Raw genomic sequence first — 17,410 nt, 5'->3', positions numbered from 1 at the left:
CAATGACATAGGTAACAGCACAACCTATTCAGGGTAACACCTCAGAAGAAAGCCACATTCACTTCTACTCCTTACCACTTCAGCAACATTGCAAGGTTCAGCGATGTCATTATTTTACCAAAAAATTAGGATCATGAAAGACTATGGAACTGCTACAAAACTTCACCTTCCCCCACTCTCAACTTAATTGACTGCTTTCTTGGGACACAGTCTTACTGGTTTTGACCTCCTCAACAGCTCCAATTATAAACACATTTAAAACCTGCATTTCAAGGACGACAATTAACAGATGAAATCCAAGTGGTTTAATATCACAGTATCACAGTCTCAACTTAACTGACTGCTTTCTTGGGACTCAGTCACAGGAATGTGTCCACTGGTTTTGAGCCTGTTCCAGTGTTCCGTCACCCTCACCTCCTCAACAGTTTGCTCCCAATTATATATTTACACATTTAAAACCTGCATCTCTCAAGCTCCCTGACGACAATTAACAGATGAAATCCAAGTGGTTTAATATATTACACTGCTCTCTAGCAGGTCGTTCCCCAACCTATACTGGAACCTGGGGTTGTTCCTGCAGTATCTTCTGTTATATTCTGTTATGGAATAGCAGAGGAGTAAGCATGAATACTGGTGAAAAATGGAGTCCCTCGCTATCAAGACATCAGTTTAAAACACAAGTAACTTCATTTCATGGATGATCATGGCTGATTGTGAAACACTGAAACTGCCCTCATCTCTCTCCACTTTACAGGGTAAAGCTGCCTGCCTCGTTTTGTATGTAGCCAGCACAAAAGTTGCCTAGGCAGTAGTTTTATCACCTTGCTGTGGAATCTCCCTTCAGTTTGTCACGAATTTAGTGCTACTCAGAGGAATGGCAGCACACTGCTCTTACAGAGTGTCTTTGAGAGAGGAGTTACTTGCGCAGAAATGCTATATAAAGAAACAGGATTTGGGAAGGAACCTGTGGAGGAAGTCACATGAAGGCAGGTCTGCACAGGACCAAGTCACGACGGTGTCAGTCACAAAAAGGTACAACTTCCACCACAACCAGCCTCACCGGAGGAAGAGGCTGTTTTGGGAAGGGATCCCCAGTACAATATCACAACACAGCATTTAGCTTGCTCAAGTAGAAAAAGGCTTTAACAGAGAAGCTTCTAGTAAAAACAAATGGGCTTGCCTGGAAAATAAAACCCACCTGGACTCTGCATTTAAGGCAGGTGAGATTCAGGTCACCAGAACTGAATTTGCCCTTCTGCAACTCCAGCTTTGGCTCTGATCCAGAAAGCCTTTTACCTGCAAGTTTTTATAGAGGCAATTTTCAAAACTGAGCCTTCATCAAACTGTAGCTCCAGAAGTGAAGCACCCTCCTTGTCCTTGGGCATGCGCTGAAAGGAGCGGCTGAAACTCCCCATGTCTGACCCCAGCAATCCGTACCAACAACAGATCCTACGGAGAGGCAAGAGATACCTCCTTTTACCCACAGAAAACAGAACTGCTTCCAGACCTTGCAGGATTCCATTCTCAAGAGATACAGTGATCACTCCAGGACAATAGAACTGTCCATAAGGATCTAGAGACAGGTTTTAGTGAAGCAGTGACCAGGGTTAGGACATCAAGGATGAGGCTTTAGACAGAGAATCACGCTCTCAAAGCTACCTTAAGCTGTCATTGCTAGGCTAGGGACATGCCCAGAGGAGTTAAAAAATCACCATATAAAGCTTAACTTCTTAGAGCATGAAAATCCTGAGGCAGAACACAAGTTTATACTGTTTAAGATGCTCGGAGTACACTCACAAGAGAGAAGTCTTGGTCTTGCCGTGAAATCAAAACTATGAATAAAACAAATGTTTCTCGGGATGCTGCCCAAAAGGAGGAACTGATGGACCAGATGAAAGACTAGAAAAGAAATAATCTGACTTATTCTCGCTCGAACTAACGTAAGAGATTAAAAGGCACTTCCATATTAGTTGTAAACTAGTTTTGATAAGAGTTTTCATTATGTTTTAGGTACTTTGCCTGCTCTTCTATCTGATAATTCTGTTGATGTGACTTTCATATAATCTAGTCTGACCTTCATATTATTTTTCCTTTCCTTGGGTATTTCAATCTGGACACCACTCTACCATCCCAAAGTGCTTCTGGGGAAAGGGATGAGATTGATGATAAAAGACATGTTAAGAGATGAGATCATACTTCAGCTCTTATCTTTGCATATGGGTTTTGACTATCCACAGCTACTTCAGAACAGATTTTTGAGGCAGGAACAAGGCATTTTTTATCTCTTCTTGAGTAAAAAGTGGTGTTCTCCATTCAGATGGACACCTCAAGTTAGTTGATTTTTACTCTATTTTAAAACGGGGCTTGTTTTCAGACTTAGGTGACAAAAGTATATTTGAAATAACACCAGGATCATATACAGAGAACCTTTTCATGGGGCAGAAAGGGCAGATATTTTCACCTTTTTAACTTCAACTCTGGGATACCATGTAAAAGTGCCTTAGCATGAAGGCATGGTCACAGCAGCATAGGCAGGGAGGAAAGCGGAAGGGTGCTCACCCTCAGCTAGGAGATCTACCTGATCTATTTGCGCTGTACAGCACTTTGGGGTAAATCAAACATAACTGCATTTTAAGTAATGGTAAAAAATTAGAAACAAGGTCTCCAGAGATGCAATGCTTAATAAACAGTGGATATAAGTTTTTATTGAGATGTAAACAGAACCCTCCTTTTCTTCAGGTGTATTCTGATAAGCCTGACAAGTGCTTTCCTCCTATCACTAGACTCTGGCAAGCTGACATTTTCCCTTTGCTTGCACTAGGATGCTCCTGCTCCTTCATTCCCCTTATTGGGATGATGCTTCCCTTGTTTACATTCAACTCAAAACACAGGCGTAGATCTAAGATTTAGCCACTGAACAACTCTTGCTATAGCCAACACCCCTGCTACAGTGCAACAGTTTCTGCCCAAAAGCCCCTTCCACAAAACAGTAAGAATTCAAGAATAAAGGCTCTCAGCACCTCATGTGCCCATTTGTCCTGTATATGGACAGCACAGATAATACTGTTTTGGTCAGTAAACTTCGCACCAATGTCTTCTTTTGCTTACTATCTAGGCTAAGTACTGACAAAAACTGCCAGGTTGGAAACAAGTTCTATTTCTTATCTTCTGACACGAAAAATGAGGCATGCTGTGCACTCATGACAGTTGGCCTGATAGCAAAGAGCGGTGGTTCTTGCCAGACCTAGCCATACCTGAGAGTGGAGGAGATGCACAACGAGAATATGCCATTGGGTTCAGTAAGGTCAGGATCAGCCCCCTATGCCTCTCATCAAACTCCAGCCCAAGGCTTTCAAGAAAACCTGGAAGTTATGCCCGCACAGAAAAGACACCTCCTATGCTACAGTCTAAATCTTGTCTCCGCTCAGTTTGATCATTCTTCTGGGATGACAGTCATTGCTTTCTCCACAGGACACTATACTTCAAAGTAAAGTAATGTACTGCCTTCAGTTACACTAATGCAACCCCCTTTGATTTATTTCTTCTACCATTTCAGTCAACATCCCAGCGAGTCATCTACTTACCAGCTGCACGTCTGCTTGACAGCTTTAGGGATCTTTTTCAAGCAATAAGTCCCAAATGTCTTTCCAGGGTCTTATGCTCCAGCTCTTTACTGTTTAGAGAATATTACTCTATTTATTCTCAGCTTCATAGTCCTCTTAATATTTATCTACCAGCACTGCCATCTTTCAAGCCACTGTACTTACAGATAAGGCCTTCTGCATCTGATTACTGGTCCAGTCATTATCTTGCTGGCTTGTCCTCTATATTTAGATGTATTTTACATGTTTGCTGGCTTCATTTCCACACATTATTATCCTTGTCAGAGACAGGGAATAACAGTTGCAGTCATAACAATCAATGATCCTGTAGTCAGCTCCACTAACGTTTTGCTAATTCTGCTCCCTGCTCAGAACCCCTTAGTCATGATACAGAGAGTTAATAACAGCTTGCAACTTACAGTGGAAGGGAAAGATGAGCCACAATTTCATCTGGTGGGGTTATTATTTCCAACAAAAATACTGTGATATTTTTGTCTTTTAAACTTGATAATTCTAACAGCAATAAAATACACCTTTAAACTTCAATACACTATCTAATTGGAAGGGGGCTTTTCAATTGGCTTCTTGGGTTTGGTGTGGGGTTTTTAATTACAGTTCACTAGCATGATTTGTCTGAGACAATTTCTCCACAGGAAAATTTGGCTAGATGAGATCCGAGGAAGATCTCACTGACGTCAGCCTCAACCTTACATTAAGTGCTCTTAGAGGAATTGTATTCTGGTAGCAAAATAACTGGGTTTGAGCACTGCAGGGTTTATGTTCTAGCTCAGTCTCATCCTGTTTTCCTTACTGGCTTGCACTTGTTAGAAAAGAAAGAAATTTCTAGGTTTCCTTCGACATCCCTATCACCTTGACAGACAGCCCTTACACAATCCCACCCCTTGGTGTATCAGTGTGATCACTTGTGGGTGAAGTGAGAATTACAGCACATTTGTCACACAGCTGTCCCACATCTCCTACCTGGGAAGGGACTCTACAAATGCACAGCATTACTGCCTGCAGAGGGAACCTGACTGTCCAACTCCTCAAGAGTCCATTCAGTGTGTCATTGTCTGTTTTCAAGCCTGAACTGTGTCTTTCATTACACTAAAGGTCTCCCTTCCCATTAATCTTGTTGAGCAGCTCTCCTCTCCAAGCTCTGCTGCCCACAATTTGTGATTCCTTATTGTTGAGCATCCATCACACGTAAAATCAGTTCTAAGCACCCCATTACTCACATATTTAGAGATGTCAAAGCAAGGCCTCCATGTAGCTCCCAGAGTGGTTTAGAATCCCCTTCTGCTTGCCCATCAAAAAGGCAAAAAGGACACAAGCAGACAGCATCTTATTTGAACTTACAACAGGGAGGTAGATCTCCTTATATAGAAAATTATGAGGAGGAGCAAGGCAAAAAAAGGCAACTATATAGCACAGTTACAGTTAATGATGCATGAACATCACAAGGTTCAGCTGAGCAAGGACCCAGTCCTAGGTCCTTCAGGTGACTTTTTCAGTGCCAGTACAATAGGAAAACTTTCCATGACAACCCTGCATGGAAAACAACGCGAGTTTTCTCTCATATTGCTATTTACATTACACCACTGTGCACAGCACTTCAGGACTCAGAGAATACCAGAGCTTTCTTCTGCTCAACCTGGTCTTTAGTTTGGTCCAGTGAACATCTCCATAAACAGTGTACATACAACTATTTCCTGGCGAGATCACTAAAACTGGGAAACTTCTGAATAAAAAAAAAAACAAAATCACTAATGTGGGGTATCCAAAGAAGTTTCATGCATTAAAGAACTTCCACTATTGGGATAAGCCTCAGAGAAAGCAAAGGAGGTTGTCTCTAAATAGCATCTCTGAAAACTTTGAATTCACACATTTCTTATTAAAAGGGAAAGGATGATCGATTGGTCTCCAGGGTGCATGCACTAATGGATTCCTTCTCCCAGCAGAGGATTGCTGCAGCTCATCCATTCACTCATTCGTTCATTCATCACATCCCTGCAGTTGCGCAAACAGACTCTGTAAACAAAAACTCTTCCCCAGCAAGCTCCCACCGTGCCAGCAATATTAAGTGGCAAGCACATGAACACCCTGCAGAGCAGCAGAGGGAAATAGTTCATTGATACTTCTTTTTGCTCTTATCTGTATAGTTGGTACTGCTTTACAACCGATGTAAAATGATAGGTTACACTGGTAATAAACCTCAATACATGAAGTCTCCATACAGAGTGGTTGCTGAAGGCTTAATATCAGTCATAATTATTATCCATAAAATGTTATTGAATCAGATCTTAAAAGTTAATGCTGCTTTGTTTCAGGAGATAAAGGACAGTAGGCTGGCAAGGCACAGAAGGAAACATTGAGCTTTTGATCAATCTCCGCGTGATTCAAAACTTTGACTGCAAATAGGACTCAGCACTTTAAATAGAAGTTTTTATTCAACATCCTATGAGCTGGCCTAAGCAGAGTCCTGTGGCAAGAGCCATTACTCAGAGGGCATTTTCTCTTTGAACTTGATCCCAATGCCAAGACAGAGGATGCAACTCTTTCCTTGAACTCAGGACTGGTGAACACTGCCCTTTTAAGACACTGTGTCACACCTCAGATGGTAACGTGCTTAGTAGGTAAATCACCCCACCACCAAGGGGCTTTCCTAAGCTGCAACCTCCCACCATCCATTTGAGCGCTTGCTGCTCACAGCATCACCTTCCAAAACGGACATTTGCCTTCACAGTCCTCATGTTAATGCAACAGCTCCCTGCCTGCAAATGAGATGCCCTGCCAGAAGGCATCAGGCAACTGGTTAATGGAGCATAAGCTGCCCTAACATTTAGAGCTCAAGACTGACATCCTCCTTGCTCACAAACATTTCATCCAGCTTTCTGTACTCATAATATCACTAATCCAGCTCTCCCTTTTCCTTTCTGTAATACAGAATTGCAAGTCTGAAGCCATTACTCATCTCTACAGGAGAAGACTCCCAGAGGAAGACAGTGACAACTTGAGAGCTAGGAAGGAGCAAAGGGGACCAGTGCGTGTCCTGCCCACCAAAAGCCATAGCGCTTCCCAGTGAGAGAGGCATTGGCTCCTACAAAAAGTGAGCTTTGTCTCCTCCTTTCCTTGGTTACTCAGCAAATACTAACCACCAGGCGGACACCCCAGTGCCCTGTACAGTGAGGAGAGACTGAATGTTGACCACAGGCTCCAGTCCTTTAAAAACAAAGGGAAGCAGGCTCTGACTTAGGTGCAACTCTCAAGCCAGCCTGACTAGATTCGCTCCCTGCCTCTGGAATGAACCTGTTTTGCAAAGCAACCATTACATTTGCAAGCTTTATGGAATACGACATTTTTCAAACGTAGAAAGTATGCCAAGGAAATCACGCAGAAGGGTAATAGGAAATACTTGCAGGGAGACCTATTCTGAATTGTCGACACATAGATAAGGCACAGAATTCCCTTCCTTAAAGATTTTATTAACCTTTTGCTGATGGAAGGAGATTACTGATTGAGAGCTAGATGAGGTCAGTGCAGCAATTATATTTTGAATCCTCTTCAAAGAAGGCTCTTGTACAACGTAAGAAGAAAAGTTGACAAAATGAATTGTTACTTAAACAGAGTCTTTTAGAAGAATAATTAACCTATAATAGCTATTCTGGCCTCTTCTCCAGCCCTGAAAAGTAATCCTTTCTCATTAGTTTCAAGTTTAATTAGCATCAATAATGAAACGTCCCTCAGAACTAACGATTGCATCATGCTCTCTACTGCTGACACATGCTACCTCACAAATAGAAAAGCCACAGAGCAAGGTCTGAACACAGAGGAAGGTTCAGCAGAACACATATGCTCCCAAAAGCAGACAACAGCATAGAAAGCATGGAATGTGACAAAACCAGATTTATTTGAGAGACAAGTGTTGCAAACACAGTGTTGAGCAGAGAGACTCGAAGGTGGTTTTGCCAGTAACTGCTGCAGTATTTCTAGTGAGTTACAGAGCCTCTTGACTCTAATTTCTTGCTCTTTCTTGGCTTTTTGGCTGAAGCTGAGAGACACAACACTATTTAGTATATTCTATATGAGAAAATTGTATTCAGCACTTGCAATCTAACTCAATCAAATAATGCCTTTTCCATCCCTGGCTTCTATGATCTCTGAGTAAAATAGATATAATAATGCTTAACATTGTCACCAGGGTGGTAAGGCTTAAAGTAATCTGAGAATGTAGCATGAAAGAAGCTATAAAAAACCCAGATCTGATGCATCTGAGATAGCTTGTTAGTTAACGGGCCAGTAGAAACAGCAGGCAAGTGCCAATGCACAGGTTGTAATTAGAGACCTGCTGCAACTTGCAGAGCTCTGAAGGATCACCACATATTTCTAGTAGGTGAAGTCACAGATACGCAGCTGCACGTCACAGGTACTACGGTGACTGCATTCACAAGAACCATGTGAGCTTTCAAAACTGAGCTGGAAAGAAATATTCATTAACATAGAAGTCCTAGAAAGAGTCTGACATACGGAGAAACACCATTTCCAGTATGCCCACTTAGGCTACTATTACCTCTTCCTAACAGACATCAAGAAATATACAGCAGAAGAACACATACATAGCCATATCACATTGTGCTCCCACCCTCACCACTGCAACATCCTTGCTTCTTCCCCCCACATTCACCACCAAGTATTCTCTGCTCTTCACCTTACACAGAACCTTCTTCTCTCCCTTTTCCAGCTTGTAACTCAAGAGATCAAGTCATGGTTTCCTTTCATCACAAAGTTTTGTAACATATGAGACCAGAGAGAGTTGCTTGCCAGTAAGGAAACGGGGAGAAGCTTGCAGGAAGAGCAAGCACCTCTTTCTTCACAGCACATTGCTACAGGGGAAGTCTCAGTCCAAAATGGATTCACCACATGCCATAGTTTGGGCAGAAAAGGTAGCTCTGCCTCATTGTAAACACTGGGCTACCACTGAAAAGCTTTTGAGATGCTCAAACTGAACTGAAGAGTTGTCGGAGACAAGTTACAAAGAGGATGCCCCACATTTCTAGATCCATGTAGACAAAAGGTTCCTGCTTAGTATCTCCACTTTGCCATCTGTAACACAGGAAGAAACAGGCAGGCCACTGAAGTTTTAAACATCCTCAAATCCCCCATTCTGCATTAGCTTCCGATACCTTAAGTAGGAAACCATAAAGGACTGTTGATTCCCAGGACAGCCAGTGCTCAGTTTGCTCAGCAACCACCAGCAGCCAAACCACAGCCAACACCTGGAGCTCCTCACTGCAAACAGAGGAGGGTTGGGACTGGATCAGCTTTAAGGGCCCTTCCAACCCAAACCATTCCATGATGCCCAGCTGCAGCTGCTGAATGTACCCTGGCCAGCTGGCCACAGGCAGAGGAACTACAGCCTATCCTCCTCTGTTCCATGTTTTGTGGGGCCAAGAGCAACTCTGGCATAAGCCTCACAAAGTATCCAAATGCCAAATCCAGATTGGACCATATGACTTCAAGATGGGTGGTGTTTTAATAGTCAAAGGCAGGGCTCATGATTTTTTCAATGAAACCCAGAAACTCAGCCTCTGGTAGGATCAAATAGAACTGATGGCATTTTTAAGTTTCAGAAGCTTGCTGTCACTGAAGTGAAGGAAAGAGAAGTCCTATGATTACCAGTGCAGAGATGGGAACAAATCAATATGGTAGGCTGCTTTAGCTTGTCCCTTAGAAATCTCAGAGTTCACACTGCACCTTATTACCTTCATCGAGGTTCTTGGGAAGTAAAAGCACCAGTAATACACAAAAATAGTACCCTCTACCAGTGGAGTCCAAAAGCAGCCAAAACTACCCTTGCGTTATAAAGGAAGTAGGTATCATGAAGGGAGGTATTCAGTGTCACACAAGATGTCAGTGGCACAGCCCTTCTAAGCCCAGTTCCTCATGAGATTCTTTCCTCCTCCTGCTCACTTTGTGCCATGGTCACTAGACAATGAAGCTGAAAGTCAAAGCAGAACTTGATTCTTGCAGCTACCTAGTGAACTTCTTTGGCCAAAGGAAAAATAAGTGCAAAATACTAACTGATATACTGGTTTCGAACTATGAGGATCGCTTCACATTCAGTACCTGTTTTTCCATGCTTGATTCCATCTATGCACAACAGTTTAGTGCCTGTGTTAGAAACTTTTCTGAAGTCTGTTTGCAGCTGGCCACCAACTCCTTCTACTGGATACAGTATACAGTTACAGCACTTCAACCACGTCACGGATCCTACATAACGACTAAGTGAAGATGATTCTCCTTCACTGTAACTGATGTAGTTTATAGTACCTGAAAGTAGAGATACCCAAGTCCCACCTCCGCTGTCACAGAGAATTTCTGAGTAGCAATGCTAAGCAGGAGAGTGGCAACCATGAAGCTACTTGGCCACCCCAGTCATAAATCAAAATACTCATGTAAATTAGACTTCAGTCTCAAAATGTGTTTCTTGCCTAAATATTTAAACACATAAATAACCTCCAGCCATTCCAGCTTGTCATTTTAAGCTTTCTGACATTTATTGTTCGCAAGAAAAGAAAGGTCAGACTTATCAAATCTGCATTTATGCTTCCATGACATTTTTCTCCAACCAAATTTTTCTGAATTAGAGAAGCAAGACAAATGTGGCACATTTCATAAAGGACCTTTCTCGGCTCAGCAGTGCGGTCACAGCAGCCCCACTGAGTTCAGAAGCGGCTTCTCAGCAAACAGATGCTGTGGCTCAGTTAGTAGAAAGAGATGTGGAAAGCAGGCAACCTGAACTGTTTGCTGCTAGGTAAGTCACTTGTGCTGGAAAAGCAGATCTCTGAGCTCACTACTCTAGTGCTGGGTAGCCCAAGGGGTTGCTCTGGTATGCGAAAGAAAGACAGGAAACGTCCAGGCACAATTCAGAATATGCTGCTGCTTGGGCAGAAAATCACATCTTGGACTCCCAAAACACCCAAAAATGAGTTGACACTGATATCTAAAATGTGATACCTTCCTTACTATGATGAGGCTCATGGATTTGGGAATTTTCTAAGTGCTAAATGCTGCCAGTCTCCGCTCTCTTTTTCTGCTTTCCTTGGCTCATGCACAATCATTGTCAGAAACACAGATTTTTTTTCCTATCATGTAATGTTCATGTGAGATCTGCAGTGAACCAAATGACCAGACTACTTCAGAATCCAATTCAATCAGACACTGCAAAACTGCCCTTGATTTTGAAGGATGTCTCTGCATTTGTATAATAAAGCACTTGAGTCTCCCAGTACACTTTGCTGTAGGTATTTATTCCCTGTTTTTAAGTATGCAGAAATAAAAGCACAGCAAGTTTAGAGAAAACATGGTTTTAAGATGTGCCATAAATGTTCATTCAAATAAAAAAAAATAAACATAATAAACTTATACTTGTGCCTCTTTTAGTGTCTGTTTATGGCTATTTTACTGAACACAGAGTCACGGAATGGGTTGGGTTGGAAAGGACCTTAAAGCTCATCCAGTTCCAACCCTCTGCCACAGGCAGGGACACCTTCCACTAGACCAGGTTGCTCCAAGCCCCATCCAACCTGGCCTTGAACACTGCCAGGGATGGGGCAGCCACAGCTCCTCTGGGCACCCTGTGCCAGCGCCTCAGCACCCTCATAGTGAATATTTTTTCCCTAATGTCTCATCTAAATCTCCCCCCCTGTCAGCTTAAAGCCATTCCTTCTTGTCCTGTCACTCCATGCCCTTGTAGGGACATGCTTATGAATAACAAAATTCATAAGCACAATGAGTCTAAAAGTAAACAAAATTTGCAGAAAACAGACCCAGAAATCAAACACATTGTGTGCAATCCTGACTGTCAGTGACAACTCATAACTCTGGACCAAGCAAAGCCATGAGGAATAGTGATGACTTCATCTTTTCTGTGAACCATGTGAAGACAGAGCATCATTTCTAATATTATCTACCAAATAACTGGCAACAAATTTGCAAAGCCCAAAATTTTTGTGGTCAGCATAGAAATAATGAACAAAGCATCATCAGTAAAGTGAGTCATATGCTATGAGGGTTTTTTGTGTGCTGAAGGAGCAGGAAAGTGCCTTGGAAAGGAACAGGCAGGACCAAGGATCATGGTGCCCATGAAGCCAAACAAACCCACCACTAGGCAATCTGGTTTAGGCATTTACGGTTCCAGAAGAGGCACTGTGACCTGACTAAATCCACACTTCTGAAGAGCACCAGTGACTAGTCTGGTCTAGAGGGAGGTGCTACACACTTAATACTTAGGGCAGGAAGGACGGGGAAAGATGCTCCTAAGCACACCTAGGATTACTGTGTTTTAGCAAACGGTAATCAGCATGCAGCACACTAGCACCCAGGACAACTCAAGGAAAACCTCAATTCTCACTACTTCATGTCTAGGGTAAAGTCCAGTGCAACTCAGGCCCATCTTTCAGCTTTGGACTGGCAAAGCTGGCCCGATAGCTGAAGTGCAAAATCACTTGCACTACAATGAAAACTGACAGAAGCCCTACTGCAATGCTGCAGACTTATTCACCAAGTTTTGCCACTGAAGAGCAAGATCAGATCTCAGATGTCATGTACAGTCAAGAATGAGATAAAAACAGAGAGCAACTGGAAAGTGACTGATGTTTTTTACCAGTTTCCTCTCAGTACAGCCCAACTCCAAACTTTGCTCTTTGAAAGCAGAAAAACAAGAGCAAAAAGGAGTAACAAAAGAAAAATATAACTAAGAGACCTTCATTAAATGCTGGTACCCCTCATATATGCAGAAAGAATTCTGCAGACTTCACTGAAGTCAAATTTCAGCTCGGAGCTCTAATTTTCATTTACAAAATGTCCACTTTCCAAACCACATTTTCATCTAGTCTGAAGTTCTTTCTAATCTTTAGGCAAAGGGCTTCTGCAAATGAGTTCAGGTGCATGGTAGCAGTACCCTAAAGATGTAAAGCCTAATTGCCTCAGCATCATTATAGCACTGGTATGTCGTGAATGCAGACAATTGCAGGGAAAATACATGTAGCAAGTTAATAAAATTTTAGATGAAGGCCACAGAGCAGGAGTAGTATTTCACGTAGCCAGAGGATGAAAAGTTATGCATTGCTAGTTAAAAAATATAATTGGAATGTTAAATCCATTTCATGAATGAAAGTACATTGACCTCTAGAGGGAGGAATGGCTCATTTTGATCCCTATATGCCCCTTTTTAACATGCACTTCCCACCTTTGCATATGTAAGTAGCAATTACTTATCATGGGAAGTTGTTTTATGGCCATTTCAGCTTCTTAAACTTCCTGAGTAAACTCACAGGAAACCTACTGAGCAACATTCGTGGACTGCTTACCTGGGACATTAAAATCATAGAAATCCAAATACCAATGTGGGGTTGGGGTGCAAGGGTTTGGGATTGCTACAGAGCCCATGCCAGTGCAGAGCACTCACCTTGGGCTAATCCCAACCTCTGCCTCCCCACACTGTATTGTCTGTGGGATGGATTTGCCAAGAAGGCCCTCCCAAGACCTCTGCACAAAACATATGCAACTCTGTCTGATCTTAGAATCCCTGGGAGTAATTTCAAGCCAGCAGCAGAGGATCAGTCATGCAAGGGGAAGTCAGTACTAATGCTCAAACAGTCCTTTAATTCACAGTGTCTATATAGAGACAATTTTGGATTTTTTTTCCCCAAGAAAGCTCAGTAACCTGTCCAAAATACAGACCCACTGTGTCTCAACACTACATAGCAAAACCTGTAAGACCAGTACTAAGAGTCTTCTGACAGAAAGGCTTGCTAGCTGCACAGTTTCCTATGGCAATGCACTGCTTTGGATTAAACTCTTTTGAGAAAGGTTTCCTCAGAGGCAGGGTGGAATTTCCAGTCAAAACCAAAGGCAATGAGAGCAAAGCCAACAGCAACCTCCCAGTTGGAAGGTTTGCCTAAAATATATTAGGCTTGCAGCACTGCAACCTTCTCCAAGCTCACCCTTCCCCTCCTCTCCATTTTCTGTGATGTGCCCTTCCACAGAAATGATTAACATTGATTTGATGTTTTTTGTCCCAGAGAAGCACTGGGGGAAGGAGAAGCAGAAAATCTGAATTCTGAAAGTATTCCAAGAGAGGAAAACTCCCTGCTACCTGATTTTGCAAAGGCCAAGCTGGCACAGAAGTGGCAGGTGGGCTGAGGACTTCCATTCTCTAAATGGAAGCTTTTTCTTGCATGTTGCTTTGTTTCAGGAGGATGAGTGTGTGAGAGAAATCTGACATTGAGCACTTACGCAGGACAGCCCTACAGAAATTCCTGTGAACTTTATGGTCTGTGTGTTAAACAAGAGCAGTCCAGTAAGCACATCCTTTACTAACTGTTCAATAACACACTGAGACCGATTGCTTTAAGCTTTGTGCAAACATGCTGTTGAGAAGGGAAAAGGTTCACTCCACTTAAATATCCCTGAGCCAGCACTGGAGAGTAGAACAGTTAGAGAATAAAGCCCTAGTTATAGGACTCAGTTGTCACCCTTAACGTCAATGGGGATTCCTCCCCTTGTAATTTTTTTTCATCCTAAAATATATTTCATTCTCTGTTCACAGGGTGGCTAATTTGGCTAAAGTAATTTAGCAAGGCAATTCTTTTTCCTGGGAAGTACTGCAATCCGGGGCATCCCCAGCACAAGAGAGAAAAGCAGAAATAAAAAGCTAAGTGCATCACCGTAAGTGAAGCAGCTTTACATTGCTGATGGGAGGACTGTGTTGTTTGCAACCCATCTGCAGATAGCTTACCCAATGCAGGAAAGGCTCAGTTGCCTGAGGAAGGGCTTTTAGTTAAGTTAACACCACATTAGCTGCAGTGGTGTTAATACTTGCTGGAATCTGCACCCTTCAGGGCTGGTGAATGCTGCTCATCCTGTGATCACTGTGTCAGCACATCCCGCTGTCAGCAGGGCTACAAGGGCAAATTCAGGTATGGCAGTGACACACAGTGTTCACATACAGCACCAAAGCAGCAAGGATGGATTTGTAGTGTTTTTAAACAAACCCATGTACCAAAGCCAGTACAAAGCCAGGTAACAGGAGAACTGCACTAAGGCATCACTGCTGTAAAAAGAGATGTAACCTGTTAGTGACACAACTTATGCATGTTAGCAACCTTGGTGTAGAATTCAAGAGGAAAGTAGGGTTTTTACAGATTATGGACAGCTACTAGAAGTTATGACTGTGATATAGGTAAATGAAGTCCATACTCCTTCCCTCTGCTTCTCCTTTTCCTGCATCCCCTACAACTGACTTTGCACGACTGTGTTGCAAGAAGAGCAGCAAAGCCTTGTCTCCAGCAGGATTTGTCAGGGGCATAGCTAACTGCTACTTATCTGTCTTGGAAAACATGCATTTCCTCTCAACAGCAAGACAACAGACAACACAAAAAGCCTGTGGGTTTTACTAACTTTGGTTAAAGCTCCATCTGTAGTGTATTCACAAGATCAGAGCACCTCTAGGTTCACATTTATACACCTTACCCAGGTTAAAAACACACCTTCATCCTCAAAGAAGACAAACGTATGCCCTCCAGCTGCCTTACTGCTATAATCACTGGAGTCAAGAAAGCACTAAAAGCTAAGGCTGTATCATCACTGCCAAAAAGGGAGATCCGTAAAGCAAAACAACTGCTAACCACAATAAATTCCCCAAACAGAAAAAGAAAAGATAGTAGGGTTTGGTGCCTTTAATTTTAATTAATTCTTCTCTTTTTTTTACTGCAGAGGAGCAAGGTAAGACCTGCTGGAAGGAGGTGTGTTGGCCTCTTTGGCCTCTCCCGGCCACCTTGTGGTAGGCAGCACCTCTGCACTATCCCTGCCAGAATTGGCAGCCCAGGTTCCTCACTTCAGCCGCGAGTGTAAGACTCACACCCCCAGGCTGCTCTGTCAGCCTGCTTTGATTTTGTTTCAGGCAGCAGCAGTGAGATGCTTTCAGTGTGTAGTTATTCAGCTGAGGGTAAGAAAATCAGTTGCTCCAACTTTGTATTCCAAACCCAGCACTGACTTCTCTCACCTCCTGTGAATTTACTTAAGTACATTCTGTGGTCCATTAAGTAGGTGGCTACTCAGGGACACACCATTGACTTCTACCCAGCTTCATAAAAGCTACCTAACCAAACTCACTGTGACAAATTATTTGGCCCTGCAGCCCTCTAGGTATTATATTCTTTTAGTGGGAGAGCATGAATCAGAGCTCGTGTTAAAGGTACAATGCACACAGGGAGTGGAAATCTCTCTTGGCCACTGGCCCAAAGCAGAGCCTTGATTTGAGGTAATGGAATTGCTCCATACCCTGGCTACAAATCCCTGCCACCCAGAGCCAAAACTTTAAGGAAGGTTCTCTCTTCACATCAGTACTAGTGCTACATGAGCATCCTCAGCTGTACAACTTCTTGTCTTACAGTAGGTGATACAGCATGGTTCACTAAGGGTCCTTTCTGGTTTTAAAAGGGATAGAAATTAACTCACAGATACATGAAACTTGGAGGAGAAACACCTTCTTGCAGCTTTGTCTGTCAGCCATTACCTCGTATGTTTCAAGAAGAGCTATATTATCCATACGAATAGCCCATAACATTAACATACAAATTTGGCAGCCAGCCCCAGCTTTGGAAATATTTGTGCTGTTCCCTTAAGTCTGACAGTATGTAACCTTGGAATCACATGCAGCACTTTGAGGAAGCTTCCCTTTTTAGTATGCTGTTTTTTAACTTTCAAAGAACCTGACCTTGCTGTCCTTCGACTAATGACACTTTAAGCCCTGAGGTTCACTTGCGGCTGTCTGGCACAAACCAACTCTTGGCATTTCGTTAAAATCCCTCAGCGCTTTCAAAATAGCCCCCACAAAAGCTCCTCCATACATTCTGCACCGGTAAATCTCCTTAAGGACAAGCTGTTAGGGGAAGGCGCGACTGCTCGGGAAAAGCTGCGCCTCCCGCACCCGTCGGGCTGCCGATGACCGGGGCTATGGTGACAGGGGGCTACGGCGACCGGGGCTACGGCGCGGAGGGGCTGGACGCGCGTCCCAGTGAACCGAGCACGCTGCACAGCCAGGACTCCATGAACGCGGGGGCTCCGCGGGGTCGCACGCGGCGGGGGCGGTCGAGGGGCGCTGCCCGGCGCGGTGCGGTGCGCGGCATGCAACGCACGGCTCACCTGCCGCGGAGACGTGAAAGAGGAGGCGGGGACGGGCGGCGCGGATGGCCGCCGACATCCCGCGCTCGCTGCCTGGGAGGGCGCCGCGGCGCTCGGGCATCAGCCGCACCCGCAGCCGCCCGTCGCCGGCGCGGAGCCACCAGGAGAAGAGCTCGGTGAGGTTGAACTCCAGATGCGCCCCGCCGGAGCCCGGCGGCGGCTCGCCGGAGCAGCCGTCCCGCAGGCTGCCCTCGCCCACCTCCAGCACCAGCTGCTTGGCGCGCCGCAGCCGCCGCCCGGCCGCCGAGGGCCCGCCGGGGGAGGCGGGTGGCGCGGCCCGCGGCAGCCCCCCGCGGGCAGCGCGGAGCAGGGGCGCGCAGTCCAGGCGCAAGCGGCACCGCGCCACGGCGCGCCCCGGCTGCCCCAGCACCAGCTCCCGTACGTAGGTGCGGAACAGCGAGGGTACGACGAAGTCCACTGCCAGGCTCCTCCTCTGCACCCGCGAGAGACCCGGACTCTCCCGCGGCCCCACCACTCCCGGGGCCAAGCTCAGGGCGAGGCAGGCGGCAGCCAGGAGGCGTGCGGGCAGCCTGTACCCCGCCATGACCCGGCCCGCAAGG

The 17,410-nt window shown here is 44.5% G+C and overlaps 1 protein-coding gene across 1 annotated transcript in view; it reads right to left on the bottom strand.

The window, feature by feature from the left end:
* Nucleotides 1-17,048, bottom strand: part of ALK (ALK receptor tyrosine kinase) — a 320,140-nt gene extending 303,092 nt beyond the window's left edge. Inside the window, exon 1 of the mRNA XM_062605735.1 lies at nt 16,812-17,048. Within this exon, the coding sequence (XP_062461719.1) occupies nt 16,812-16,911 (100 nt within the window). The 5' untranslated portion in view covers nt 16,912-17,048. The remainder of the gene's footprint in view (nt 1-16,811) is intronic.
* Between the last annotated feature and the right edge of the window lie 362 nt (nt 17,049-17,410).

This window comes from Pezoporus occidentalis, unplaced genomic scaffold (genome assembly GCF_034315485.1).
Source record: "Pezoporus occidentalis ecotype Australia unplaced genomic scaffold, CSIRO_AGI_Poc_V1 ctg93, whole genome shotgun sequence".
In the NCBI taxonomy this organism is placed as follows: domain Eukaryota; kingdom Metazoa; phylum Chordata; class Aves; order Psittaciformes; family Psittacidae; genus Pezoporus; species Pezoporus occidentalis.
This window is presented reverse-complemented; position numbering and strand designations above follow the sequence as displayed.